This window comes from Tupaia chinensis, unplaced genomic scaffold (genome assembly GCF_000334495.1).
Source record: "Tupaia chinensis unplaced genomic scaffold, TupChi_1.0 Scaffold000415_1, whole genome shotgun sequence".
In the NCBI taxonomy this organism is placed as follows: Eukaryota; Metazoa; Chordata; class Mammalia; order Scandentia; family Tupaiidae; genus Tupaia; species Tupaia belangeri.
Window position 1 is genome coordinate 2,653,208 of NW_006159920.1, and position 27,871 is coordinate 2,681,078.

The 27,871-nt window shown below is 52.1% G+C and overlaps 1 protein-coding gene across 5 annotated transcripts in view; it reads left to right on the forward strand.

Annotated features, from left to right (window-relative positions):
• The window catches only part of MYLK (myosin light chain kinase), a 220,134-nt gene that overhangs the window by 121,824 nt on the left and 70,439 nt on the right, over nt 1-27,871 (forward strand). For 4 of the 5 annotated variants that reach the window (XM_014590176.2, XM_006154574.3, XM_014590175.2 and 1 more), the window contains 2 exons: nt 7,244-7,360; nt 18,173-18,259. In XM_014590176.2, coding sequence (XP_014445662.1) covers nt 7,244-7,360; nt 18,173-18,259 — 204 coding nt within the window. Of the gene's footprint in view, nt 1-7,243; nt 7,361-7,723; nt 7,817-18,172; nt 18,260-27,871 lie in introns of those variants that run through there. The other variant, XM_006154572.3, reaches the window with a different exon arrangement.

Below are 27,871 nucleotides of genomic sequence, written 5' to 3' on the forward strand. Positions count from 1 at the left end.
CTGATGTGCTGACACGTTTAAATTCTGCATGTGAACGTCCCCAGATGGGCAGTGCCCTCTAAGTCATCTCGTCTGTTCCCCTGCCTCTGCTAGTTCAGCCTAGGGCATCCACAGGTGGGCACGGCCAATTACGGTGAGGGGGTAAGATGTCCATGGGGGTGGATGCGACAGCCTTCCCAGTTACCCCTCTGGAGCTCTCCCTGTTGGAAAGGCCTGATCAGAAACCTGGACTGGGAGCTTTTTCCAAGTAACCCTGTGGTGATCTCTCCAGGTGGGATGGAGAGTGGGCAGCTGCCTTCCCTGGGACATGGGCTGCACCAGTCTCAGGGGAACTGAGGATCAGACAGCTGAGGACAAGGCCCAAAGTTGTGCAGCTGCTCTGAGACCTGCCTGGGGTCTGAGAGCAACCAGTTTTTTTGTTTTGTTTTGTTTTGAGAAGTTTTTACTATAGGGTGCATGCACTTGCCAGAAAGATAGAGAGAGACAGAGAGACAGAAAGCGAGAAATCACCTCCCAGGAGGGATGGCCACACCGCAATCTCTTCTCCTCCGTTCTCTTCTCGAGATCTTGGGCACGCACGCACATGCGCCTGGCATGGGTTTAAGCCACCGGGTCCGGGACTCAAACCACGGTCGATCACATGGGAGTCCAGCAACATAGCCATTATGCTAACTGCTGGTCCCACAACCAATGGCCTCTTAAAGACAACCCACTCAACTAAGCATATGAGCTGTTAGCCTCTTGGCCTCTCATGCCCAGAGTGCCTGGAGGATATTTTCTCTTCTTGTCTCTGAGTATTAAAGGGCATAGTGACCCCAGGTACTCCAGCATCACCTCCCAGGGAGACTGTCCCAGGGAACAGTTTAGGTCCAGAACAGCAGCAGAACAGCTTCAAAGAAGACCAGTGCAGGAGAGGATGGAGAGAGACTAGGAGGCTGGGGGAGGATTGTAGAGGTAACCCCCAAACGAAACTTTAATACTATTCTAGGCCCAGCTACTGTGGCTCAGCAGTAGTGCAGCTCACCTGTAAGTCTGGAAGCCACAAGCCTACTGAAGGTTCAGATCCCCTGGTCAGCCTGAAAACGTCAGGTAGACATGCAGGTGCCAAACATCCTAAGAAGTTAGAAATCTGGGGAGAGGGGATTGCAGCACGATAAGAATCTATTAAGGGTAATTTCCTCTCTATCTCCCTTTCTTCTCTCATGCATGCACTCATTCTCTATTATAAATATATATATATATATTAGGGCTGGCAGAAGGCATGGAGGTTTAAGGCAGCTGGATTATACATGGCCAGCTACGCGGTTTGAGTCCCAGGCTGGGCAACTTGAAAAACACCAAGTATGTGGTATGTGTGTGTGTGTGTGTGCTCCCCAAATCCTATAGAGGACTGGAGGAGAGGGGATTGTCATGTGGCCATACCTCTGGAGGGCAGTTTCTTTCCACTACCCCCCCCCCCACTGCTGGTGAGCACACACACCCTGTAGGAAAAACAACAACATAAAAAACTATATGTGTGTGTGTGCATGTGTATGTATATACACACACATATACATATATATACATACATATAGCTCTGTGTGTGTGTGCTCATCAGGGGTGGGGAAGCCAGCAGGTGGTGTGGTGGTTTAGGCACGACTCCCACGATGGCTGATCATGGTTCAAGCCCCGGACCCAGTGACTTGAAAATCACACCTGGTGCATGTGTGCGAGCATGCCCAAAATCCTAGAAGAATGAAGGAGAAGGGATTGTGGCATGGCCATCCTCCCTGGGAGTGATTTCTCACTGTTGCTCTTGTCTCTCTTTGGCAAACTCATACATTGTGACAAAAACCTAATCCACCTTCACAACTACTACTATAATGTCCATCTAACATCTGTGAAGGTGCACGACTTGTAACAGAGCTGGGATCTGAACTCAGGTGGTTGAGTTCCCATGCCTAGACCACTATGCTGTGACTTGCTAGTTAATTCTTATTAGTTCATCAGAATTCCAGTGGAAGCTGAGGATTTGCCCATCAACAGAAAAAAAGAAAGCCTATTTATTCCTCTATATGGTTAACAGCTGTGGTTGAAAGACGAGCGGTGTCCCTGGGCTGGCCAAGTTTCTGGCACTTCCCCTGCAGTGGAGGAAGGGGACCTTCTTGCCACAGTACGGATGTGTGCCTTTTCTTAAAATCTCAGACCTTCTTTTACTGAGTATCTTGTTAGAGAAAAAGTGTCTTAAAGCCTTATCAGTTACCACTTCAGCAGGTCTCACTGCAGGGAGTCGGGCATTTAGGAGGTAGAGTGGATGGTGTCCTGGCAGATCTGGGAAGAGAGGACACACTCTCATAGTGGTGAAACTGTTGGAGTCAAGTGCGGATGAGTGTGTCAGGAGGAGCTGCTGAACGTCAGAGTCGAGTGTGGGTAGGGGGCAGGTGTCTAGGGAAAAGCTGGCAGTGAAAATGCTGGGCCCTGATCTGAGTGTTCAAGGGCAGGACTTAGACCAGCAGCGAAGAGAGCAGGGGGTGGCTCTCAAGACAGGGACCCGCAGCAGCAAAGGCTGGCTTACTCATAGCCAGCTATGGCCTGGGGGGAACACTTTCATTCTGTCATGCCAAGGAACTTGAGTCTAAAGGCAATAGGAGCCGTACACGATTATAGAATGAGAAGCACTATACACGAAGCTGACTTACAGGAGCTTTGATTGACTGTGTCCAAAAGGCAAGTACAGAGTCCACTGAAGAGGTCAAGGACAAAGATACCGGGGCTGGACTGACATGGTAGCCATGGTCACAGACAGGACATAGCCAGGCCAAGAGGCAAGGACAGAAATAATTAGGACCTGTCGCCTGGCTTGAAGGTCAGCATGGGGCAGGGGGTGGATAAAGAAGAGGAAGAGGTGCGCTGAGTGGAGCTGCCTGGGTGTCTGGGGCGACAGTGATGGTGTCAGTGGAATTAAGGAAGCTGGTGGTCTGAGGGGACTTTTAGGGGAAGATGAAAGGATTGGCTCTACCGGCCTCCCAGCCTTCACTCTCCAGTCAGCATCCTCCCTGACTCAGCACCCTTCCTGTTCCGCTGCACTGATCTCAACCTGTCACCTCCTCTATGATCAAGATTCATTGTCTCTGGGATGCCCCCCCAAGACTGTTGTCACCACCTTGGCCAACAAGAGACTCCTGCACTCTCTCCCCTCCCCATCAGCACGTGTGTGCCAACTGCTAATGGACGCTCTCTTTGCAGGTTCAGGGGGCTCTCTTCTTCAGGTTCGTTGTAACCTGAATAAGCCACATAGCCCACGGGCCTTCAGTACAGAATTATATGCACCCCACTTCGCACAGAGCAGAGAAGAGGCGTGATGTAGTCGAGAGAAGGATCGGAGTTGTCCATTAATTCTTGGAGGGACACAGAATATGAAGTCTCCTTCCTCTTCCTACACCCATAGAGCTGGAGGGTCCATGGTGCCCAGGTGCCACCCGTTGGGCCTGCCTCTGGGGCTGGGCCCTTTCTTGCCCTGCCTTGGCTGGGGGCAGGAGGCAGATGGCCTGTGAGCCCAGGGAATGCTGGGTCCTCCCGAGAAGCTCGTATTTTACCTTCCAGCTTTGCTTGTCTCAGGGCCAGGCTTTTCCCCTCCAGCAAAACATTTCTCCTCATCTCATAAGGTGGCTTCATTTGTTGCCGTTGTCAACTAACTGATGATTCATTTTAATTGCTTTCAGGGTAGAATCTTGCAGCCTTTTTCATTTTTTTTTTCAAGTTAGTCATAGGATGCCTGTGCTTGTGGGGGGCAGGGGGATAAAGTGAGAAAGCACTCCCCCAGGAGGGTTGGCCACTCCACAATCTCTTCTCCTCCATTCTCCTCTTCGGATTTTGGGTTTGCACACATACATGCCAGCGTGTTTTTCAAGCTGCTGGATCTGGGACTTGAACCACAGTTGTTTACATGGGATCCAGCACTTTAACTACCATGCTACCTGGCTGGCCTGTAAAGTCTTTTTAAAAATCTGTAAGTTCATCACACAAAAGGTGGATTTGTTTAGCACCTACTATGTGCAAGGCACTATTCTAACCTCTTCATAGCATAATTCTTAGAGAACTCTAGATTGGGATTTCTTTTCTCTTTTAGAAGCTGTATTCTCTCTTTCAACAGTAGGCTGTATTTGATTACATATTCATGACCTTTTGTTGCAGAGATCCTACCAGATCACCTGCTACAAAACATGCCTTTTGGGGAACCAGCAGTTAGCGTAATGGCTATGTCACTGGACTCCCACGTAGCCGACTGCTGTTCGCATCCCAGACCCGGAGGCTTAAAAAACTCATGCCAGGCGCATGTGCGTGCATGCCCAAGATCCCGAGAGGAGAATGGAGAAGAGATTGCGGCATGACCATCCCGCCTGGGGGGTGATTTCTCGCTTTCTGTCTCTATGTCTCTCTCTGTCTGTCTGGCGAGCGCACGCACCCTATAGCGAAAAAAAACTCTCAAAAAAAAAAAAAAAACGTGCCTTTTGTTCTCAGAGTGGACAATATTTTTTCCATGACTGCACATCAGACTCAGAAAAAGCCTTCATGCTAGACATGGCCTCTGCCCCCAGAGATAGTGTGGGAGGCAGGCATGTGTTGCAGCCATGGCCTTGTGGGCCATACTTTGACAAAGGTCCAAAGCCCAGGCAAGGGACCAACAGTTGGTGTAATGGCTATGTAACTGGACTCCTATGTAGTTGACCGCAGTTTGAGTCCCAGACCCAGTGGCTTAAACTCACGCTGGGCCATGCGCCGTGCCTAGGATCCCGAGAGGAGAATGGAGGAGAAGGGATTGCGGCGTGCCCATCTCCCCAGGGGGTGATTTCTCACTTTCTGTCTCTGTCTCTGTCTGTCTTTCTGGTGAGTGCACACGCCCTATAGCAAAAACCTCTCAAAACAAAACAAAAAAACCACAGGTGACTTGAGAGCAAGGAAGAGTTCTACCTAAGGCCAGGAGGCTTAGAGGTGGTATGGAAGGCACCTGCCTGAGGACGCCACTTGGGGATGAGCCAGACTTGCCAGGTGGGCTGTGTCCTCTTGGCACTGCTGACTGAGGTGGTCTTCAAGCACAGCCTCTAGGGCTTTGAGAGACTCCCCCCCTCACCCATCCCCTTCCTGTCCTCTCCCCACCGACTCAGAGGAGCAGAGAGCTGGGGCCGTCAGATCTGGAGCACTTACTCCATGGCCAGGAGGACTCTCCCAGCCTGAGCCGGTCTGCAAATTCCAGGTTCTGATCCCTCCCATCCCCCTCACCTCCCTCTCAAAATTCCCCATCAGACTAAGGCTTCTGAAAAAAAAAAAAAATGCTGGGAAACGGTTTTTCTTCTGGAGGTCAGGAAAGAGCTGTCCCACAGGAAATACCAGATTCTTCATCTGGGGTAGCTGAGCCTCCAAGCCTGCCTGGGGGCCCTCCCCCAGCCCAGCCTGTGGCCAGGGGTCCTGGCTCCTGACCCGATGCCTGCCCCTGGGCAGAGGGACGGGGCTGTGGTGGAAATGGCCCATGCTCCCCGGGTAGTCCCCCAACCTTCTTGCAGTTTATGTCATTTTAGGTGAAGTTGGGAGGCAGCTGAGGGACTGAAAATGAAAGAAAACCAAGCATCGAACAGGATGTTCACTGGGGGTGGATATCTGCTCCCCAGAGCTTTCGCCTAGCCTGACCAAGGGGAAGTTGCTAGATGGGCTTGGTTTTCTCTAAGCACCCTGCTGCCCACTCGACCAAGGGTGTGTCTCTGGAAGATGCTATCCTGTCGCCTGTGCCTGAGCCTCAGTTCTCACTCCCCCGACAGGCTTCCCGAAATCCCACCCGAATCATCTCTGTTGCGTTTTCTGCAAATTCTGTCTCCTGTGGGAGATGGGGTGAGGCCTTTCCCTGAGGCAGGGTCTAGAGAAGGGTCTAGCTGGTAAGGATGGGGTGCAGGGAAGCTGTCAGGGTGTAGGTGGTTTGCGAGACTCAAGTCTCTGTTTGAAACATGATGCAGGTTCCAAGGAGGGAAGAGAAATATGCCCTCACTTCCTTTTCCATCCTTGGCCAGGCTCTCTGGGCAGACCCGATGCCATCCTTCCTCTCTCTGGCATCCTGTGTTTGCAGGTCGGCCTGTGCAGCTGTCCAGTGGGGGAGCGGGGGGCAGTGGCAGAGGAGTGCTTCCGGAGATCAGAGACTGCTGTGGGAATAGTGCCTGGTGGCCTCCTGGGCTTGCTGCCCTGCCTGGCACGTGCGCGGGGTACACACGGCTCTGCGCTGCAGGTCCCTGGCTCGTGGGGGTGGGGGGCTCTGAGCAGCAGGGTGCACGTGGCTCTAGCTGTCTCCTCCCATGAGATGGGTGCCACCCTGACAACAGGGGAAGCTACAAGCAGGGTGCAGGGCTGGTCGCTTGTGTCTGAGGCCGGGACCAGGGGACTGCGGCCCTTCTGCCTGGCCCAGCAGTACAGTCCTGAGCTGGCCTCTCCCCAGTCCCAGAGGGAAACCCCTCAAGAGGGTGCCCCAGAGAGAGAACTGGGGTGAGGAAGGACCAAGCTAGTTTCCTGCATGTGTCAGCTTGGCCCCTCCTTCCCCTGTCAGACCACAAGACTCGTCCAAGGGTGAGGGCAGAGTCAGGGGAGGGTCTGTGGGGAAGAAGGCCATCCTGACCCCTCTCTGAGACTTGGTACTAAAGGAGGCAGTCCCAAAGTGCCCTTCCCCCAGCCAGGTACCCCCTATTGGCCATGGCTTTTTAGCCCAGATGCCGTTCCTGAAAAGTCCTCCCCAGGCTCCCAGGCTGGAGTCAGCTTCTCCTCATAGCAGATCTTCCCCCAGGCCTGGCCCCTGCTGGACAGGGTTCCTGCCTTTCCCCATCCGCCTCCCTGAAAACTCCCTTTTCCAAGATGCATTCCCAAGATCACTGCCATATGCCGGGCAGAGCCCCTTCCCTGCCCCTGTTCTGATGCAGGCCTGCCTCCTGAGCTCTCTGGATGACCGCAGTCTACTCGCCCCTTCTGTTGTAGTGGATGCTTCCTCTGTGGCCCTGCACAAGGACTCTGGAGGTGGGGAGGGGTGCCAGGGGAAGCATCTTTCGGGGTAATTTACTATGGACGTGGGTTATTAGCGGAGAGCACCCAGGCTTTGGGGAGCACAGGGCCTCTGACTTCTGGGCTCCCAGAACCTGCTCGTGTGAATAACCTTCAGCTCCACGCTCCAGATGCCAGAGCAGGAATCGAGGCCACACCTGGGCTACTCAACAGTTTCCCTTTTCCTCCCTAGGCTCCCTCTGCTCTGTCTCCATCGAGAAGGCGCTGCCTGAGGACAGAGGCCTGTATAAGTGCGTAGCCAAGAACAGCGCCGGTCAGGCTGAGTGCTCCTGCCAGGTCACCGTGGACGGTAGGTCGTGGCCACCTTCGCCACCACACATCCAAGCACACCCTTGCCTGTCATACCTGAAGGGGCCCACCCCAACACTGCCATCCCTACACAAGGCATTCATTTAGTGGGTATCAAGCTCTTTTGCAAAAACAAACAAACAAACAAACAAACAAAACGAGACAGGAGGAAAGTGGCAGCTCTATAGTCTCTTCTTGCACCCCCACCGCCTGGCCAGAAGGAGGGGCTACTCACCTTCTTGTTCCCCTTCCAGTCCTGACCTCTGCACCCAGAACCTTCCGGGCAGGGAAGCTGGGGCACTGAGGAGAAAAGACACACCCACAGGAAAATGACTGCAAAGTATTTTACGAGCTGCAACAAACAAGTGGCAGTGCTGGCTGGCCAGACCCATCGGGTCCAAGAGCCGGGGGAGGAGGGAGAAGAGTGGGGTCCATGTGGGGAGACTGCCTCGAGAAGGTGAGTTGGGGCTGAGTCTTCGGGTAGAGAGGACAGGGCCACCTCTGACAAGAGAAAACAGTGATCATGAGCCAGCAGGAGGGGAGGAGGTGTGCGGGCAGAGCAGGCTGCCAGGTCTGCCCGGGTCTCTGCGGGGCGTGGGGGTGGGGAGAGCTGTGAGGAATCAGGATTGGTCCGATTCTGCCCCTTTTCTCTTCTCTGTGAGGAGTGCAGAATTGGAGACTCAGATGTTGAAGAACTCCTAATGGTTTAGACCGATATTCTCATTTTACAGATGAGAAAACCGAGGGCTTCAGAATAGGGAATGCATCCTGCCTGAGGCCCCTGGCCCATGCGGAGCTGAGGCAGGGCCAGAACCCCATCTCAGGGCTCACAATCCAGTGCCTTTTCTTTGTATTTTGGCACTTGCCTGGAACTGTCTAAAAAGGCACTTTTGGAAAAAGGGTTTCTTGCCCTTGAAATGCCTGGGTAGTAACCATCAATGACACATCAGAAACTAGTGCCCAAATAAGGCATCTGGAAAACCAGCTTTGTCGTTCTCCTGACTCCTGAATGTGACCACTTGCGTGCTAAAATTCTAACCCATTTCACTGCTATTCCACAAGATACAGAAGTTTTGCCCTCATTCTGGATTTTATAATGACTGCTATTCCACAAGATACAGAAGTTTTGCCTTCATTCTGGATTTTAAAACAGGACTCTGATCACAAAGCCGAACTCTGCAGTACAGAATGAATGAACAAGAGGGGGAAGTCTTTAAAAAAAAAAAGTCTTAAAAATAGCCACAAGAGTGACATAAATTAAGTTGTCATTAGCCAAAAGTTAAACTGAAATCCTCTAATACAGGAATTCATCCCTGGAGTTCTGTGAATGGACTTACCACAGGGGGTCGGAGTTCACAGCCAGCTCAGAGTGGGATTTCTTTGTTTTCTTTGGTAGACATTTTTGCTATAGGGCTCATGTACTCTCCAGAAAGAGAGAGACAGACAGAAAGGGAGAAATCACCCCCTAGGGTGGACGGCCATGCCATAATCCCTTCTCCTCCATTCTCCTCTTGGGGTCTTAGGCACACATGCACACGCGCCTGGCATGAGTTTAAGCCACTGGGCCTGGGACTCGAACCACTGTTGACTACATGGGAGTCCAGCGACATAGCCATAACGCCAACTGCTAGCCCCAGAGTGGGATATCTCACACAGTGTTTTGAGGAGCTGGGCAGGATGTCTGCTGCTGCTTACCCTGTGTGTTCTCTCCTCACCTGGGCTGTCACCCACCCCACCCTGCCTCTTTAAGTACAGGTGCACACTTTAAAATGATGGTCCTGGGAGCTTGGCACCAGAAACCCATTTCAAACAGCCCCAGTGCTTATTTAGGACTCACACTGACTCCGCCAATGGAAGCCAACCTGCTAATGAATTAGGTTATCTGCTCCGGAACCCTCAGCCCTTTAAGTTCTATTGACATAGTTAGCTGAGGGCCTGGGCAGCAATTTATTCTCCTTATCTATAAAATGTCAACACCTTTTCCAGATTTGTTTTCAAGAGGACATTTCTTTTCCCCCCTACAGAATGTATTTGGGATTTTTTTATTTTTTTTTAAGATTTGAGGAATTCATTTTGCAACACAAGGGGCTTTGTTCACCCAGAGGTCTGCTAGAAGATTCCCTTGCTCTTCCACTAATCTTGATGGTGGGCCATTATTTCTCTCTAGTGCTTTCAAAGGCAGGGTTGGGCCTATGGCTGCAGACTGGGAGCTGAGTCTTGGAAGAACAGCTAGGGAAGTGCGAGGAGGGAGAACAGCTGAGGTAACAGGACTGACTCCCAGTTAATTGGGTTTTGTTTTCAGAGAGGAAAGAAAAGGTCCTTCCAACCCCACTCCTTCCCCTGTTGCTGTGGTTGGAGATTTATTAGTGGCCCATGTTCTGAGTGGGCTTTTCGTCACACTTAGCTTTATTTTTCCGTAAAGAGTCACCTCTAGGCAAATAGGCAAGAACCATGGTCTACTCAGCCACTCCCCTGTTGCCTTTAGGACCTTCCTACCTCCATATTCTGCCCTGCAGAATGTTCCTGTAATTCTGCTCCTTCAACCCCACAGCCCTCCCCACTCCCAAGGCAGAATACTTAGTTCCCAACGGGTCCAGGCATCCTTTGAAATCACAGGCAGAATGTTGTGTTAGAGCAAGTAAGTCTTTGGAAGAGAGGGTCCAGAGTTTTTAATCACATTCTCAGGAGTCACGAATCAAAATACACTGACGAACGACCTGCCTAAGGAGCAACCATGACCGAGTTTTCAAGCTTAGCCATGAAGTGGCTTTTCCAGTCTCATTCTATCTGCAGCTGCCTGCCCCACCTCTGGACAGGACTGCATTCCTCCCAAGGGCTAGTGAGGGCCCTCTGTGATAGGTCCAGCTTTCTCAAGGCTGGCTTTCCTGCCACTGCCCCTGAAAGCCACTCGTTATCCTTCACTCAGCCTGTGCCAAACCCGTTAAGACTAACTATCTATGGGCCACGTAGTAAACCTTTCAAGCTGTCCTAAAAGTGACGCACACGGGGCTCCCTGGCTGTTCTGTTAGCCACATTATTTCCCTCATAGAGCTCAGATAAGGCAAGGGGACTTTATAATATGGCAAGTCTTTCTATCTTCATCATATTGTTTCGGTCTTTTCCCTAAGAAAAAGGGTATCTTTTTTCTCAATATAGTCCTACCATCCTCCCTTCTAAGAAGGCAAGAATCACTGCCACAGAGGGCACAAGGGTGGGGTAGAACTTGCCAGAAAGCTTGCCCAGGAGGAGAGAGAGCTGACCCCCAGCGCCTGCCATGGCAGAGACTCGTGCATTTTGTACTTTGGTTTGTGCGGTGGTGGGGCATGATATCTTTCTCGATGTGCAAACCGAGGCTCGGCAAAGGGTATCTTTGCAGGTCATGCATCAGTACAATGCAGATGGAATGCCCCACCCGGCACAGTCAGTGACATCAGTTACCTGGTGTGACTCGGGTGTGTCTAGTTGGAAAGGCTCCACCGTCCCCCGACCCAGCATGCCTCTCTGGGCAGCGAATTACCATGGCCAGGCCCTCTCTCCAAGCGATCCTGATCTCCCTCAGGATCAGGCACCACCCTCCCTGCTGGGAAATCCTTCTGCCCAGGGGACAGTAACCCTTTTCCTCTCATTCAGACCTGGCTGAGAGGGGGTGGGAACAAAGCCCTTCTTAGGCTACAACCCCATGACAAGAGTCAGAAGACAGCTCAGCCCCCTCACTGGCTAATCCACCTTGCCCAGCCCAGGCCTCCTCTCCTAGCCACACTGGCTGAAGCATCTTGCTACCAGTGAAATCGGGGCTCACGGCCATGGAGATGCTTATGTATCTGTGGTAGGAGGGGACAGTCCCGTGGGCACCCATATGCCCCCATTCATTCAGCAAATACTTGAATGCCCACTCTGTGCCAGGTACTGCTCTAGGGACAAGGGTTAAACACAGCAAATGGAACAGGAGAAGTTCCTACCCTTGGGACTCTACCTCCTAGCGGAGCAGAGGCAACAGTGCTGCCGGACAGATACGGCATTGCGTTAGGTCATGTCACGTGTCATGAGGCTGGTGGGGAAGGAAGTGCTGTTTTTGCCGAGGGTGCTTGCTAAGGGTGATGTTTGAACCTGCAGGAGGTGAGGGAAAGAATTCCAGATGTAGAGGGAAGAAGTAACAGTGAGAGCACAGCCCTCAGTCAAGACTGCGCTTGAGGCCTTCCAGGAAGAGGAAGGAAGCCAGAGGGAGGGGAGCGCACGCATGGGTAGAGTGGGAGGCCCAGGGAGCAGGTCTATAAGGCCCATAGGATGTGACGAGGAAACCAGATTTTTCTGAGTGCAGCGGGACAACACTGGGTGTTTACGGAGAATCACTAGGTGTCTGTGTGAGGCACAGACTGAAGAACGGTAAAGGGAGGCAGGGACCCTGAAGGGATGCTGCTCTGGTAGCTTAGGCTGGAGACAGCGGCAGCTCAGACTTGGTGGGAGAGAGAGTGGCTGATCAGAGTCATAATCTATTTCCTTTTAAATTTTCTTTCTTCCAGAAGTGAGAGACACAGAGAGGCAGGCATCCCGTACAGGGTCCTCACACCACAGTCCACCCCCAGCTTCAGCCAGCCCTGACCATGGGCACACAGGTGCCTGGCGTGTTCTGGGAGGTTTCTGGGTGTGAACCCAGAACCTTCTTGCAGTGGTGTGTCATTGCCGTGCCACCATCCAGCACCCATAATCTATTCTGATGTAGAACTGTTAGGATTTGCCCAAGAACTGGATAGAGAGAGAAAAAGAAGTCGAAGTGACTGTTTTTGTGGGAGAGCGAAGATCAATGGTGCACCACCACTGCATTTAGGATTCAGTTTGGAAGGACCATCAAGAGTTTCGTGTAAGCGAGGTTTAAGATCCCAGGGGGGCATGCCACGTGGGCGGGTATTTAGACGAATCTAGAATTGAAGAGGAAGTCAGGGTTAGAGGTAGGACATGGAGGGCTAGTCACTGCAGGGGTCATTTAAGCTCTGGGATTAAGTGAGGTCCTTAGGGAGGGGAGCAGATGGTAAAGGACAAGGGAGGGAGGCAGAGGTGGGGGCATGAAGGGGGTCTGGGCAGGAGACCGAGAAGGGATGGCCACAGTGGGATGGGAAGGAATCCAGGAGAGAGGAGTCTCCCAGAAGCCAGTGCTGAGAATTTCAAGAAGGAAGGCAAGGTCGAGATCAACCTGCCAAGTAAAATTGGCCCGAGCGCTGGCCAGGCGCTGGCACTGAGGAAGTCACTGCTGACCCTGAAAAGGGCGTTCCAGGGGAGTGCGAGTAACTGCGGCCTCAGCTGAGGCAGTGGTGACGGAGTCGCCTGCCCAGGATCACGCCAACTAGCTGGGCAGGAGCACAAGTCCACGCCTGGCCCCACCCGCTGCTCTCCTCTGTCACGTGACCGCCAGGCACTGCTGACCATCGCTGAGCTGACTTCGAGCCTCCCTCCCTGTGGGCCTCAGTCCTGCCTTAGTCCTAAGTCCACTCCCACTCTCACTTTTATTCTGTACATCATCACGAGTAGCTAACAGGTGTTAGGTTGAAGTAAATAAAATTGCTGGGGTTTTTGCCTTTTTTTTTGCTATAGGGGGCATGCATTCTCCAAAGACAGAGGTAGAGAAAGGGAAAGTGAGAAACTTCCTCTCAGGATCTTGGGCACACACACACACACCCCCAGGGTGATTTTCAAGCCACCGGGCCCAGTATTCAAACTGAGGAGTTGACCATGTGGAATCTACCTTAACCTCCACACCATCTCCTGGCCCCAAATCGATGTTTCTATGGGGCAAAGACTCCTAAATATTGGCAGATGGGATGGTTCAACCTGCTAGGAGCATATAAAGCACTTAGTGTATATGCATGGATTATTATTGTCCGACTCAGTCACTTCACCTTCACTCTTCTGTGAATTCTCCCTCCTGATAAGGGAGGCCAGGCTCGGAAAAGTTCAGAAACTTGCTCAAGGACTCACATCCACTAAATCACACAACAGAAAGACGCTCCATTTCCTAAGGAGGAATCTCCCTCTCACTATGCTGGTGTGCTGCTTGCCCTCGGGTGGGCAGAGAAGCAAGCAAGGAGAGACTGAAACCCAGCCCCTCTGCCCTGCCCCGTCCAGGGGCTCCCATCTAGCCCCAGGAGATTCCCAAGGCCTCATTCCGCCTGCTTAGGATAGAGCTCAGAGAACCAACCTCTTGGGGGAGACAAAGGAAAAAATGCTGCCCTGGAGGGCTTGAGTCCAGAGCTAGCTCAGGAGTGGAAGGGGTGAGGCGCTGTCCATATAAGGACACATTTTCCTCTCTGCGTAGAGGCCCCCACTCCCCACACCTCCAGCTCCCTCCCCCCACACTTCTTTGGGGGCACAACCAGGCCAGCAAAGGACTCCAGCCCTGGGGCCCAGATCTAGAAATGGAGTTCAATTTCATCACAAAATGATTAAAATAGACAGAAAATACAAGCTGCTCTTAAATTTTATTACTATTATTTTTATCCCCTGGGCAGCTGTGTGAGCACAAAGCTGGTTTTGATTAAGCGCATGGTCCCTCCAGCCCGCTGCCTGTGGTTCTCACGGAGGCCGAGTGGCTCAGCAGCCCTGCCAGGCTCCCCGGTACGTGCGCGGCCCCCACAGTTCTGGCACTTCACCGGGTGGGGTTGGGCCACCCTGTGGGGCTCCAAGTCTGGGCTGGGCCTAGTTTGAAAGGGAAACGTGAGTCTCTCAGATGGAAAGATGTGATACACGGGAACACCTAAAAACAAGTTCAGAGCCCAGCACGGGCAGTGTACTCACACATCCAGGGAAGACCCAGCATCTCAGCCCTAGGAGGCATGCAGAGGTGGACAGGGACTGGTCAGGGAGGGCTTCCTGAAGGTGGAGGAAGCCCTGGTTCAGAAGAAGGCAAGGGGAAATGCAGTTAACAGGAGGAACACATTCACGGGTACATGATCATTTTCCGCTCTCCAAAACACTGCCGCGTGCATTCTCTCCTTCAGGCCTCGGAACGCCAAGGTGGAGAAAAACAGTCATTTCCTTTGTTCAGGCGTGGAAGCAGAGACATAGGGCAGTTTCAGCTGTTTGCTTAAAATCCAAAACCAGAACACTGCTCTCGTCCCTGCTGCGGTGGTGCTCGGAACGAAAGTCCTGCCAAAGCCCTCTGGGGAGAAGGACTCTCAGTCCCTGCTGCCTGTCTTTTAAGAATCAGGAAAACTGGGCCTCTTATCCTTTGCATGTGCCTCAGTTTAGCCATCAGCAAAAACAAAATGAACTATGCCCTCTCACACCTCTACTCTCTGAGACTCACCAGGACAGAGAGAGCTAAAGCCAAGGAATGTGGTTCTCACGGAGGCCGAGTGGCTCAGCAGCCCTGCCAGGCTCCCCGGTGCGTGCGCGGCCCCCACAGTTCTGGCACTTCACCGGGTGGGGTTGGGCCACCCTGTGGGGCTCCAAGTCTGGGCTGGGCCTAGTTTGAAAGGGAAACGTGAGTCTCTCAGATGGAAAGATGTGATACACGGGAACACCTAAAAACAAGTTCAGAGCCCAGCACGGGCAGTGTACTCACACATCCAGGGAAGACCCAGCATCTCAGCCCTAGGAGGCATGCAGAGGTGGACAGGGACTGGTCAGGGAGGGCTTCCTGAAGGTGGAGGAAGCCCTGGTTCAGAAGAAGGCAAGGGGAAATGCAGTTAACAGGAGGAACACGTTCACGGGTACATGATCATTTTCCACTCTCCAAAACACTGCCGCGTGCATTCTCTCCTTCAGGCCTCGGAACGCCAAGGTGGAGAAAAACAGTCATTTCCTTTGTTCAGGCGTGGAAGCAGAGACATAGGGCAGTTTCAGCTGTTTGCTTAAAATCCAAAACCAGAACACTGCTCTCGTCCCTGCTGCGGTGGTGCTTTAGCCATCAGCAAAAACAAAATGAACTATGCCCTCTCACACCTCTACTCTCTGAGACTCACCAGGACAGAGAGAGCTAAAGCCAAGGAATGCACAGCTATGTCCCGATCGCCCTCTCCTCCCGCTCCTTTGAAAGTGACAAACATTTCTGGGTGCACCTTCCTTTACATTGTAACCGTTGGCATGCTGGTCTTGAGGAAGCAGGAAAGGAAGACCCAGGATGAGGGAAGCTTAGATCCCTGTCTTATGGCCTCCCGAGCCCCCCACCCCCACCCCATATCAAGGGGAAGGACTGACAGCTTTTCCTGGCTCTCAGAATAGTCCCTGAGCCCCTTCCCTTCACCGCCCTACGAACTCACACTCACACATGCACGTTTGAGGGGCCAGTTTTCACTGGTGACATTTTAGAATCATCTCTGGAGTTGCTGGAATATATCGCTGCCCAGGCCCCAACCCACACCAATTAAGTCAGAACCCAGGTGTGAGTGCCTCGGTAGAGGTGTTTCTGATGTGACGCGGAGCCCAAGAACAAAGCTGACAACTCCGTAGAGAGGACTTTTCTGTAGCCGAGGATGACCGCGGTCTCTGGGGAAAGCATCCTGTGTGGGAGAACGGGGTTGTCCCCTCCCCTCGGAGCTGCTGCCCCTCCACCGTGTCCACACGGAAACTGTGCTTGGTGCTGGGGTGCGGGCAGTCCCCCGAGGACCTGCACTCAGGCTTGACGGTGGCAGCTCCAGATGGTGGGGGCCCCTGCCATCACTGGGGCTCTTGGCTCTCTCGGAAGGTGGCAGGGGTAGGATAACCCGCAGTGGGGGTGGAGCAGGGCGGGCTGGGTTCTCAAGGGCTGTTTTACAGGACTCCGTGCAGCTCGGCTCCCTTCACCCGTCTTCTGTCATACACTGCCTGGAAGTCCTACAGAGGCTACACTTAATCACGTCTGTGGCCACGCGTGTAGGACTTTTGGTCATTTTCTGTAGGGGATCCCCTCCCCTCCCCCAGCCCTAGAGGCCTGCCACCTCCGAGCTGCTGCTGAGCCTGTCAGAGCGGGCCAGAGGCCTCCATCCCTGGACTAGGAGATGAGGGAGGTGTACAGGTGTCAGGGAAGGAAGCCTGATGGCCTGCCTCGTGTTCGTCCTCAGAACCAGCACAGAGAGGCATTGATATGGGCAGATGGACACCTGGAGCAGGCAAGGGCCCAGATGCCGCCTAGCAGTACAACTGTGTCCAACTGGAGCTCAGAGAGCCCACATGCTAGGGGAGAATTTGCCCCCAGCCCTCTGCTCTGCTCTCTCTGTGCCCAAGCCTCAAAGGTCCAGTGGCCCAGTCTAGACCAGAGCGGCCAGGCCTGCCCATCCTGGACGTGGGACCAGGAGACGCCGGCCCAGCCAAGCCACAGGAATGTGGTGAAGCCTAGGCTGGAAAGTCCCACCCCCACCCCTTCCTCCCTCCGAGCTTCCTCTCTTCAGGAGGTGTGGGGGAGTGTGGACAGGAAGGGGGCTCCCTCCCAGCACTGTCCCCGCAGAAGTTCCTGCGGCAGAAAGGAAGGCTGGTGACAATGCTGGAGCACAGCGATAGCCCTTCAGCCAACTCCTTATCCATTCCCTGGGTGGTTTCCCCACCACATGTTTTTTTCCAGTTTGCCAGAGGCATGTGTGCTCACTGGAGAGAGAGGAGAAAGCACCCAGCACCCCCACCCGGCATGAGACAGTCACGCCACAATCCCTCCTCCATCTCTCCCTCCTTTGGGGATTCTTTTTTTTTTTTTTTTTTGATTGGTAGTTTGTAGCGCATGCAGGCAGGCCTTTTTTTTTGGAGAGATTGTTGCTACAGAGTGCATGCACTTGTCAGAGAGACAGAGAGAAAGTGAGAAATCACCCCCAAGGGGGAATGGCCATGCCACAATCCCTTTTCCATTCTCCTTCCAGGGTCTTGGGCACGTATGCACATGCACCCGGCATGAGTTTGAAGCCACCGGGTCCGGGACTAGAACTGGGATTCTGGACACACACATATCCTGCATGTTTCCCAAGCTGCTTCATCTGGGACTCAAACTGTGCAGTGATCGTGTGGGATCCTGCCGCCTTAACCACCATGCCATAGGCTGGCCCTCCCCACAACTTCCTAAGGTCCATTCTCCCAGGGCCCAGCAAGGACCTTTTCCACTTTCCCACCAGCACAGTGATGTTCCCTGCTGCTCCAACAAGGCAGCTCTTCTCTGGAGTCACCAGCACTCTGTACTTGAAAGGAGCCTGGCGCTGGAAGCCTGGCAGCTGTGCCCTCTATGCCCACCAGCTGTGCCCTGTGAATTTCACTGCATAGCAGGGAGAGCAGAGGCCCCGTGAAGGGTCCCAGACTCAGTCTCAGAGGGGATGAGGCATGCCAGCGGCCTGCCCCAAGGCCTTGGGCTAGTCTCACAGTACCGGTCTGTAGAACAAAGTCCGTGAGAAGAGGCTGCAAGCCCCCTCCAGGCCTCGAACGCAAGGACAGGGGGCCCTTCTTTCTTCCACTGTGCAGGAGCGCTCTCTACGCAGAGCAGCCCTTTGGCTATCTGGAACTGTTAGCCTGAGTGAGTCAGACCCAATGCAGGAGAAAGGCGTGCGAGGTGAGCAGAGGTGAGCCGACTGCACCGCACTGCCAACGCCATGGTTTCTGGCGCCGTGGGCTGCAGAGGGCAGAGCCGACCAGCTCCCGTGGAGCCTGTCATCCATCTCCTCATGACCACGCTCTCTCCACCTGATTTATCAGGCCAGGCGACAGCCTCTCCTTGTATGGCGCTCCTGGAGCAAGGCGCCTGGCCACAAGGCTCCTTCTCCCTGGAGGTTTGAAGGGCCCTCCAAGCAGGAAGGGGGTCCGGGGTGGGCATTCATTTCGGTTGAAGTGGGAATTTGACTGCTCATGTGTGCTACCTGTTTTGTTCCAGATGCTCCAGCCAGTGCAGATGCCAAGGCCCCGGAGATGAAATCCCGGAGGCCCAAGAGCTCGCTTCCTCCAGTGCTGGGAACAGAGAGTGAGTACCTGCTCAGCTTTCCCAGGCAACAGCAGGGCAGGCCAGGGCTGGGCGTGCCAGAGCCCCTGCCTCCTGGTCACCCCTGTGCCCGGGCTCCTCCCAGGCTGGCTTCTGCCCACACCCTAGGGTGCCTGTGAACGCCTGGCATGGAGCCGTTCACCTTTCTGCCCCCCCCCCAGCCTATCTATAGTGGAGGGGGCACAGCTTTCATTCGTCCTCCTACCCAGCCCCTCAGCCTCCCTCAGACCCTTTTCACTTCTACAAGACCTGTGTGTGAGCTTCTCCCAGTCTCTCTTCTGTGGTCCTGTCTTGCCAGGGATCTCTCTAATCCATAATCACACCCACCAAACCCTGCATAAGGCAGTCTCTCGCATGTTAGCGCCCTGGACACACCTACCACGCATGTACACACGTGGTCCCTCGTGTGGCCCAACCTCTGCCTCTCTTCCACAGCTCTGCCTCCCAACACCCCTCCTTTACCCCTATTTTATACTCAAGCCACACTAGCGCATCCTCACTGTGCACTGGGGTCCCCGGTCCTTCCTTCAGTCCTTTGCTCTGGCATCTCTCTCCGTGGGGGGCCTTTCTGGCAAACTCCCGCTGAAAAGCCACACCATCCCTCAGCTCTTCTCCACCTCAGCTCCAGGTAACCCTCCCCGCTGCGAGCTCCCACAGCACCCGCCTCCTCCACCGCCTGTCTTCCCACTTCAGGGCAGGGCATGGGTCTGCGTCCTCCCTCCTCCATTGCGCGCTCCCTCAGGGCCTACCCCGGGCCTGCTCCAGGTTCCCTTTCAGGATGACGGCTGTGCCTTGCTCGGGGGAGCCTTTCCTAGTGTCTCAGAATCCAGCTGCAGTGCTGTTTGAACAGCCGGGGTTGGGGGTGGGGAGAAGGAGCTGCCTCTGGTGTGGACAGCCACCGCCCTCTTCTTGGATCTGGACTTCCCTCAGGCCCGTTAGCCACTAGGTACAGTCCCTAGTAGGGTCCACGATGCTTCTATGGGCCCACGAGAATATTGTAACATCTTATAAACTAGAAGAAAAGAATCGACGTACAGATCAAAGACAGTGTTTTAATTCATAATATTAATATATCCATCTTTGCACCAATGCAGTCATAAAATAATAATTCTGTGTGTATCTCTATCGAGTTATAGCTTTATCTATATGTATCACTATATCTATACAACTACATGTATAGTTGTATATAGAAGATCTTTTTTTTTTTTTAAGTGGAGTAAGGGGCCCATGAAGGAAGATGAGCCTGGAGTCCTCAAAAGTCATAATGCAGCCCTGGCTTCCCCAGCTGATTATTGGACTAGCTTTATCGGCAGAACTGTTCTTCGAAACTTCCAGTTCTGAGAGCAGAGTGACTGGAGATTCCACACATTGTTTTACACAAAAGACAAGGCAAGCCCTGACTTCCTCCACTAAGAGGAAAGTCAGGGTCTGATGGCGCCAACGGCTACTTCTCTTTTTCCATTACAGGGCAGAGTTCTGTGACTTAGTTTTAGTCTCTTATTTCTTCTCTTTTCTACATAACGTATTTATTTTTCTGATGTTGAACCTGGGTTCCTTGACTATACATCAGCCAGGCCATCGGGATATTAGGCTGGGGTGGCCAAATTAGAATGATAATCTCTCATGGATGTCTAACCAAAATAGGGAGTCTCACATTGTGAAAATAGTCATTTAGTAACAAAAAATAACTATTTATTAAGCAAGTTAACAAGTAATTTAAATCATTAATAAATCATTTTAAATAAGTAGTTTTAATATATTAATAAATAATTCATCTAATAAATGATTCTAAGAAAAATCTGGGAAGGATGGGTTAACTTGTTTTTTTGTTTGTTTGTTTTTTCCCCCAAATGGGTCTATGCTCTACGAGTTATGGGAAAACGAAGGCAGAAGGTTGTGAATCCTAGAAGAACATGAGCCATAGTGAGTCGGGCTGTGACGTGGATGTTCCCTTCCCCTGGGGACAGAGGCAGCAGTGGGGTTTGAGCTGGATCTCTGGTTTACCCTTTCCAGTGAGATCCTGAGGGAGGTGAGGCAGGGTCAGAGGACAGCTGTGGGAGAGGAAAACAAGCCTCAGACAATGAGCAGACACAAGGGCTGGGCTTTTGCCCCAGAGCACAGAAGGCTGTGGAAAACCTTTGTCAGGCTGTCATCGTTAACCTGGAGTAGCGGCTCCAAAGCCTGGCTGCGTGTTTCTTTTTTACTATTTTGAGAGTTTTTGTTTATTTGTTTGTTTTTGATATAGGACGTGTACACTCGCTGGAGAGACAGACAAAGTGAGAAATCACCCCCTAGGGGGTATGACCATGTCACGATCCCTTCTACTCCATTCTCCTTTTGGAATTGTGGGCACATACACACACGTGCCCAGTGTGAGTTTCAAGCCACCAGGTCTGGGACTCAAACCATAGTTGACCACATGGGAATCCAGCACCTTAACCTCTATGCCACCTGCTGGCCCCAACCTGGGGAGCTTGTAAACCACTGCTGCCTGGTCCGCACCCTAGACTGATTAAATTAGAATCTCAGGGGTGGGAGCCAGCCTCAGCTGTCTAGTGTGTGGTCAGCTAGAAACCAGCAGGAAGCCTCATGCCCCTCACCGTGGGTCTTGAGAAGCAGAAGTTGAGTCCCCTGCTGCCTCTTAAGTATGGGTCCACCTCAGGGGCCTTCATGCCAGCATCTCCAGAGTACGTCTGCCACCCAGGAGGAAAGCAAGGTTCTCTGTGGTACAGAGGCTGGAAATTGCTATTGGTCCCTCTTAGGGGGAGCAGGGGTCGGGGGGTCAGTTAGGACTAAAGGTGGGGGCAGGGCTGGCAGAAAAGGCTTTATCTACATAGAATACAAACACACATTTATGACTGGATTAGCACCAGTAGACACTGCTTGTCTGCTGAGTAGGAGCCTTGCTCTGTGTGGAGAGCTTCTGTGTTGGAGTTCCAGACACCTTATCCCCCAAAGAATGGGAGTGTGTGTCTCTATGTACAGTAATGGCCATTATGCATCCTTTGCCCACCCATCCACCCAGCCCCCATAGTCCTAAACCTGTTACCCTGTAGGCACATTGCAGAGTGGTTCTGGTTGCCCTTCCACCTGCTTACACACCTGCGCTCATTTGTCCTGCAGAAACCCGCACCCTGGGTGCCTGTGGACACCTGGGGGCTTTGTTCTTGGAGCCTCCTGAGAAGGTGGCCGTGTAGCCAATATGGCAAAAGAAGGAAATGTCTTTTAGGTCTGTGCCCCCAGTACTTTTTTCCCTTTGGGGAACCTTTTTCTCATTTATTAATTATGTAAGTTAGATATGCATGCATTTTGTAAGATACTGTCTTGCTGTGCTGTGCTGCTTCTGCATCAGCCTGTCATGTAGCTGGGACCACAGGTGCATACCGCCACACCTGGCCGTTAGGCTGGACTGAGACTCCAACCCAGGACGGTCACACGGTCCCAGCCTGTAAAGCACGGCATCTTAGTAGCATGCACCACCACGGCTAGGCCTATGCATGCACTCTCATTTAAGCATTGGAAATAGCATAGAATTACATGGAGTATATGTGAAAGTCCTCTTTCATCTACCTCCAATTCCACCCACCTCCCAGATAGTGTTCTCTCTGCGCCTCCTCACACGTGGACACACATATGCAAACACCTAGCTGTTTTCCCCCATGCTGGAAGCGTGCCGTCTCCACATCTCTGCAATTTTCCCTTTTCTCCTAGCATTGCCATCCCCAGTGGCAGACCTCTTTGATTCCATGAGAAATCCCAGAGACTCCCGTCCCCGAGTGGTCTGGCTGTGTATGTGTGCTTGTTTGGGTGGAGGGTTGAGAAGTACTTATTTTAACCAGGAAATCCATCTTTCCTGACACAAAGATTTTCTTGTCAAGTAGATTGTGACCAGATCCCTGTCTTCACACTCCCTTTCCTACTCAGACTGGGTCCTTTTTGCAAGCTTGAAACTCCCAATTTTAACAGAGTATGGAGTTGAGTGGCTATCCCCACACACTATGTGTTTAAACAAAAGACAAGGCAAGCCCTCAATTCCTATACTAATGAGGGAAGTAAGGAGCCTGGTGGAGTCAAAGACTCCTTCTCTTTTTCCATTATAAGGCAGAGTTTTGTAAGGCTTGTCCACAAGTGGCCTGAGAGCCCCGAGGTTTCTGAGCACTGGAGAGCGTGAGGAAAAAGCCAAATTGCTCTGCCCTGACCCAAGGGACAGGAGGAGGAAAAACTTAACAAAAGTCCAAGTTAACCTGCCATACACCAACTCACAATTACAGGAGACAAGGGGATAGTTTGGGAAGGTTTCCGGGTGAAGGAAATTCTCGGCTGGCTGTGATGGACGGGAATGCAGTTCATGTGATTTAGTTGAGGAGGAACAATAACATTGGAGGAGGGACGGGAAGGCAAGAGCTTGGGGGAGGAACTGCGCAGATGCTGGAGGGCGTTTCGTTAGGGTGCCTGACTCAGGCTAAGCTGCGGGTTGAACAAAACCAGAGTTTGTGAGTACTCGTGCAGTAGGATCAGCGCAGGTGCTGGATCTATGTCACTTTAGCCAAGTCTCACTCAACTGTGCTGCAGAGACTGTTCCCATTTTACAGATGAGCAAAATCGAGCCTCAGAGAATGCAGTCATCCTGCCCAGAATCTCACAGCCAGAAAGGCGTGCCACTACGACGCCAGCTCTGTTCTGTTTCTGCCCCAGCACCCTGCACATTGCCACAGTCTCAGGGCCGTACTTTGCTGTGTCCACACAAGGATAAGCAGGACTTCCCCAGCCCAGTGCGGGCAGCAGGAGGAGGCAGGACTGGCCGTCGGGACTGGCAGAGTTCTGACTGCCAGTGGGGCTGGGAGGAGGAGAGCAGCAGCTGGCATGCTGCCATGGACCAAGATCTGTCAGGGTGTTTGCTATGTGCTATCCCCAGTCCCAGAGGTTCTCAGTGGGAGCTTTTTTTATATAACCATTTTCATGTAACTTTGAATTTACAGAAAAGTTGCAAGAATAGCACAAGGAACTCTTGCACATTGTTTAGATGTGCCAGTTGCTTTCTCTCGTTCCTCTCGTTTTCTAAGTGCATGTTCATCTAGCTAGCTAGAAGTGGATACTATTTTAGACCAGACTAGTGGCATCACAGCCTTGACCTCTACCTGTCTCGCCGTGCGTCTCCTGAGAACAGACTCATAATGTGATTATTGCAACCAGGAAGATTGACATTGAACCAATGCTGTTCTCTGTTCATCACTCCACAGTCTCTGCTCAGTTCTTGTCAATTGTCCTAGTAACATCCTTTACAGTGACCTTTTTCTCTCTTGAGAATTTAATTCCAGTGCACTCTTGGAACACTTCACTCTTCTATCCCAAAGGGAGCCCCCTCCTACCTCTGGTGACAAAACAGAACTGGGGCCAGCAGGGGGTGTGGTGGTTAAGACGCCGGACTCCCATAGAGCTGACTGTGGTTCAAGTCCTGGACCTGGTGGCTTGAAAATCATGCCTGGCATGTGTGCGTGCGTGCCCAAAATCCCAAGAGGAGAACAGAGGAGAAGGGATTACAGTGTGGCCTTCCCACTGTGCGAATAAATGTCTCACTTTGCCTCTCTCTGTCTCTCTCTGGTGAGTGTATGCACCCTATGGCAAAAACCTGAAAAAAGAGAAAATAGGAGAGGAGTGCACAGGCCCAGGGCAGAAGCGCACAGTACTCCTCTGCCTGAGCTGCACAGGAAACAGGGAGGCAGGCAGACCTCTAGCATCGTGAGAAAGCCACTGCACTGACAGCAGGACATGGAGGGCTCAGTTCTCTTACTAATTCAATATGTGGCCTTGGGCAAATCCCTTCACCCCTTCCTCATCTGTCAAAAGGAGAGTTTCTCCAGCTGACTCCAGGCCTTTTCCAGCTCTGACATCAAGTCATTTAATGGGAAGTTTTTGAGTGACACAATTCAGGTGAGTTGGAAAGCATCTTTGGATAGCAAAGATATCCAGTGTTCTTGAAGGGTTTCCCCAGAATCCAGTCTTCCTCACATCATCTGGCATGTGAAGGAGGTTGATGCTACAGAGAACAGAGTTCAGGTTATGTAGCAACAGAAATGTCCTGGGGAAGGCGGGCAGGAGGGCTTAGGCTTAAGGCCTGGGTTTAGGACGTTCCCACTGGAGAGGATCTGAATGGCCAGGAAGTCCTCGGGAATTTTGTGTGAGGGAAGAGAGTGTGCTGCCTGTGTGAAGGACACGTGGATGGGGCTAAAGAAATGTTTAGGAAATTCATACAAGGGGCCAGCAGATGGTGTTGTGGTTAAGATGCTGGACTCCCACATGGCCGACCGCAGTTCAAGTCTCTGACTCGGTGGCTTGAAATCCACGCTGGGCACGTGTGTGCATACCCAAAATCCCAGGAGGAGAATGGAGGAGAAGGGACCGTGGCATGGACATCCCCCTTGGGGGGGTTATTTCTCACTTTCTCGCTTTTTGTCTCTCACTGTCTCTCTGGCTAACACACATGCCCTATAGCAAAAAATCTCTCCCTAAAAAGAAAATACAAATGAGGCCATGCCAGTTTGCTGCAGACTTGGGGACTCCTCCTCTCAGTCTGCATAAGCTGATGTGTTTCTAGAAAAGAGAGAGACAAGCGCTCACAGGGGCTTTTCCAATGTGAGGACAGAAGTTCCAGTAGCTGGCCACTGGCTATGAGTTTTCAAACTAGTTTATGAGTTCATATTTTGAGGCTCCTTGCCGTCACAATGGTCATTTAGGGGTGATGCTAGCAGATTTTTTTTTTAATTTCATGCCTGGCCTTGGTCTGAGCCCCATCTCTACTGCTGGGGATTTGAACCATCTCAGTCCCTACGATGGCCCACCACAGATCAGGATGCTGCTAGATATCTTCACCTCCGCCTCCTGTGTGTGTCTATCTGCAAAACTAAGTCTCGTCAGCTTAAAAGCATCTTTGGATATCAAAGACAGTGTCCAGTGTTCATAAAGAGTTTTCCCAGGATCGGATCTTTCTTTTAAACTGTCTCTGCCGGTCATGGGGAAGGGATTCAGGGGCTGGAAGGAAAGGCTGGAGAGGTTGGCATTTGGGACTTGATTGTGAAAGTTGGGGATCCTGGGCAAGAAGCTAGAGTGTTTCCATGGATGTCTGTGAAAGTGGCCACCAACTCCAGTTATACTCAATCAAAGTGCTGGTCTTGGAGGGTGATAGTGCTTGACGTGCATACACACACACACACACACACACACACACCCCTTTGCGTGTGACCCTGTAACTTCTGCCCATCAGCCTGCTATCTCCAGCTCCGCTCCTTCCCCAGCTCTTCTGCTGCCTACATCAGCCAGCTGGATGGCAGGCGAGTCCTCCCCAGGGACAGCCAGTGGGTCCTCCCCAGTCAGGCAACACTGGCACTGCGGCCCCGGTGCTGGGCTACCTCTTTTCTAACCCTCCTAGGGGCTTGGGAATGGGTGTTTGAGCAATAGGAGGAGCAGTGTTTGCTCTGGGATCTTCTTAAGTGACAGCCTTTGTGATGATAAAAGATGAGCAGGAAACTTGCCTGCAGGTGTTAATTCTGGGAGAACAACCAGTATTTCTCCACAAGTCTGTAAGAGTGTCCTGGGAGGAGGCCCGCCTGTGTAGTGGGGAAGAGGTCAAGTGACCAGGGCTCTGAGCCTGCACCAGCACAGGGCAATAGACTAGGCCTTCCACTCCCATGTTCCCCTGGCACCCTCTCACTCCCTCAGAGCCCATGAGGTGGGTGCTCACTCCACACATAGCCCAGCCTAAGTCCCTTTCAGGAGCCTTGCTGATTTTGGGAATTGTGAAGAGTTTGATGTCTATTTTTAGTTAACTACCTAAAAAGGGAAATGTCCCCAGAGAGGCAGAGATCCAGGGACCTCTCTGTACCCAGGCTACTAACACTAGCTCCCTAATTCTCTGCTTTCCCTGTCTCAGGCCTTTTTGACTCTGAGTCTGGCTTTCAGGTTCTGTAAATACCTTCCTTGCAAGTGATTACTCTGGTCTCTCTGCTCTGCTGATTATACCTCTCCAGAGAGAGAGACACTCATGTGCCTTCAGACTGAGCAATCTGGAAAGTTCTGTGAAGTACTGACCTTCTCTGTCCCAGGGCAGAAGGGAGGTTCACAAGGCCAGGACTAGGTGAGGCCTTCATAGGCTAGGGCAGAAGCTAAAGCCAGATCACCTAGATGACTGGGGGGATGGTTAGGAAACTGGCCACCCCAGGCTGCCCCAGGCTTCCCAGGAGGCCTCCAGATTTGATGCTTTGATTCATGATGTTTTTATTGAGCTATTTTACTTCTTTGGAACTCATTCTTTTATCTAGCGCCTGGCAGTTTTGACCAAGAGGTGACTTCTCCTTTTCATGGAAAGTTACATGAGGATTCAAGTCCCAGGACTGTGTCTCTCAATACCAGAGCCCAGGCTTGGGATGCAGCATTCCTTGGGAAGTCTCAAGTTAATGGAGATCCCCAGCAGTTCCACTCAGTCCTTTAATAGCTATTCGTCAGCATTTGCCAAATATCATGCTTGGCACTGGGAATACAGCAGGTGGATCCTGTTCCTGACTGACCCCAGGGAGCTTCCGTGGGGTGTTTCTGTCTAGGAAGGGTTTCTGCAATGGCAGTGCCTTACAATGAGATAGAACCTTGGAGGGACACGAACCCAGCCTGGCAGTAGTGACGTGGAAGCTGGGACCCACCTATAGAATGTGTAATAGTTGGGACCAGCAGACGTATAATGGGTATGTTGCTGAACTCACGTAGTTGACCATAGTCCAAGTCCCACACCCAGTGACTTAAACTCATGCCAGGCATGTGTGGATGTGTACCCAAAGTTCCAAACAGAGAATGGAAGAGAGGGGATTGTGGTATGGCTATCCTCCATGGGGGTGGGGGTGGGTCTCTCTTTCTGTTCTTTCTGTCTCTCTGTCTCTTCCTGTCTTTCTGGTGAGCATACACACTCTATAGCAAAAATCTCTCTCTCAAAAAAAAAAAAAAGAATGTGTAAGAGTTAACCTAGGACCAGCATGGCCAAGGACTGAGGGCAAGAGGTTGGTATTGTAGAAACTGAAAGATGCTCTATGTAGTGGATGGGGCAATGCCACCCAAAGGATGATGCAGGGCCCAGCAGGATTAGCATCCCCTGACCCAGACTCTGAGTGATCACAATACTTGCCAAGTTCTGACAATCACTAATATTGAGAATTGAGGGCATTAAGAAGGGCGTTCTCCAACAGAGAATAGCAAGAAAGATGGCTGGAGATAAAAGCCAGGGACAGATCTCAACCTGTTTTATGAGACAAGTTCTGCTTGATCCTAGGTGGCAGTGGACAGCCATTGGAGAGGTTTAAACAGTGGCATGACATCAGGTGTGCACCTGAGAAAGATCGCTTGGGCCACAGGGTAATGGATGTGTTAGGGTGGGGACAGAGGACCAGAGGCCTAGAAGGTGATACAGTTTAGAATGGTGATGGTGAGGCTGTGGAGAGCTCTGGACCGAGGAGGGATTTAGTTGATGGAACTGGCAGGCATTAGTGACTGGATATGGGCAGAGAGGGACCTTGGGAGAAATGGGGACAAAAAGCATGTTTGGGGAGAAGATTC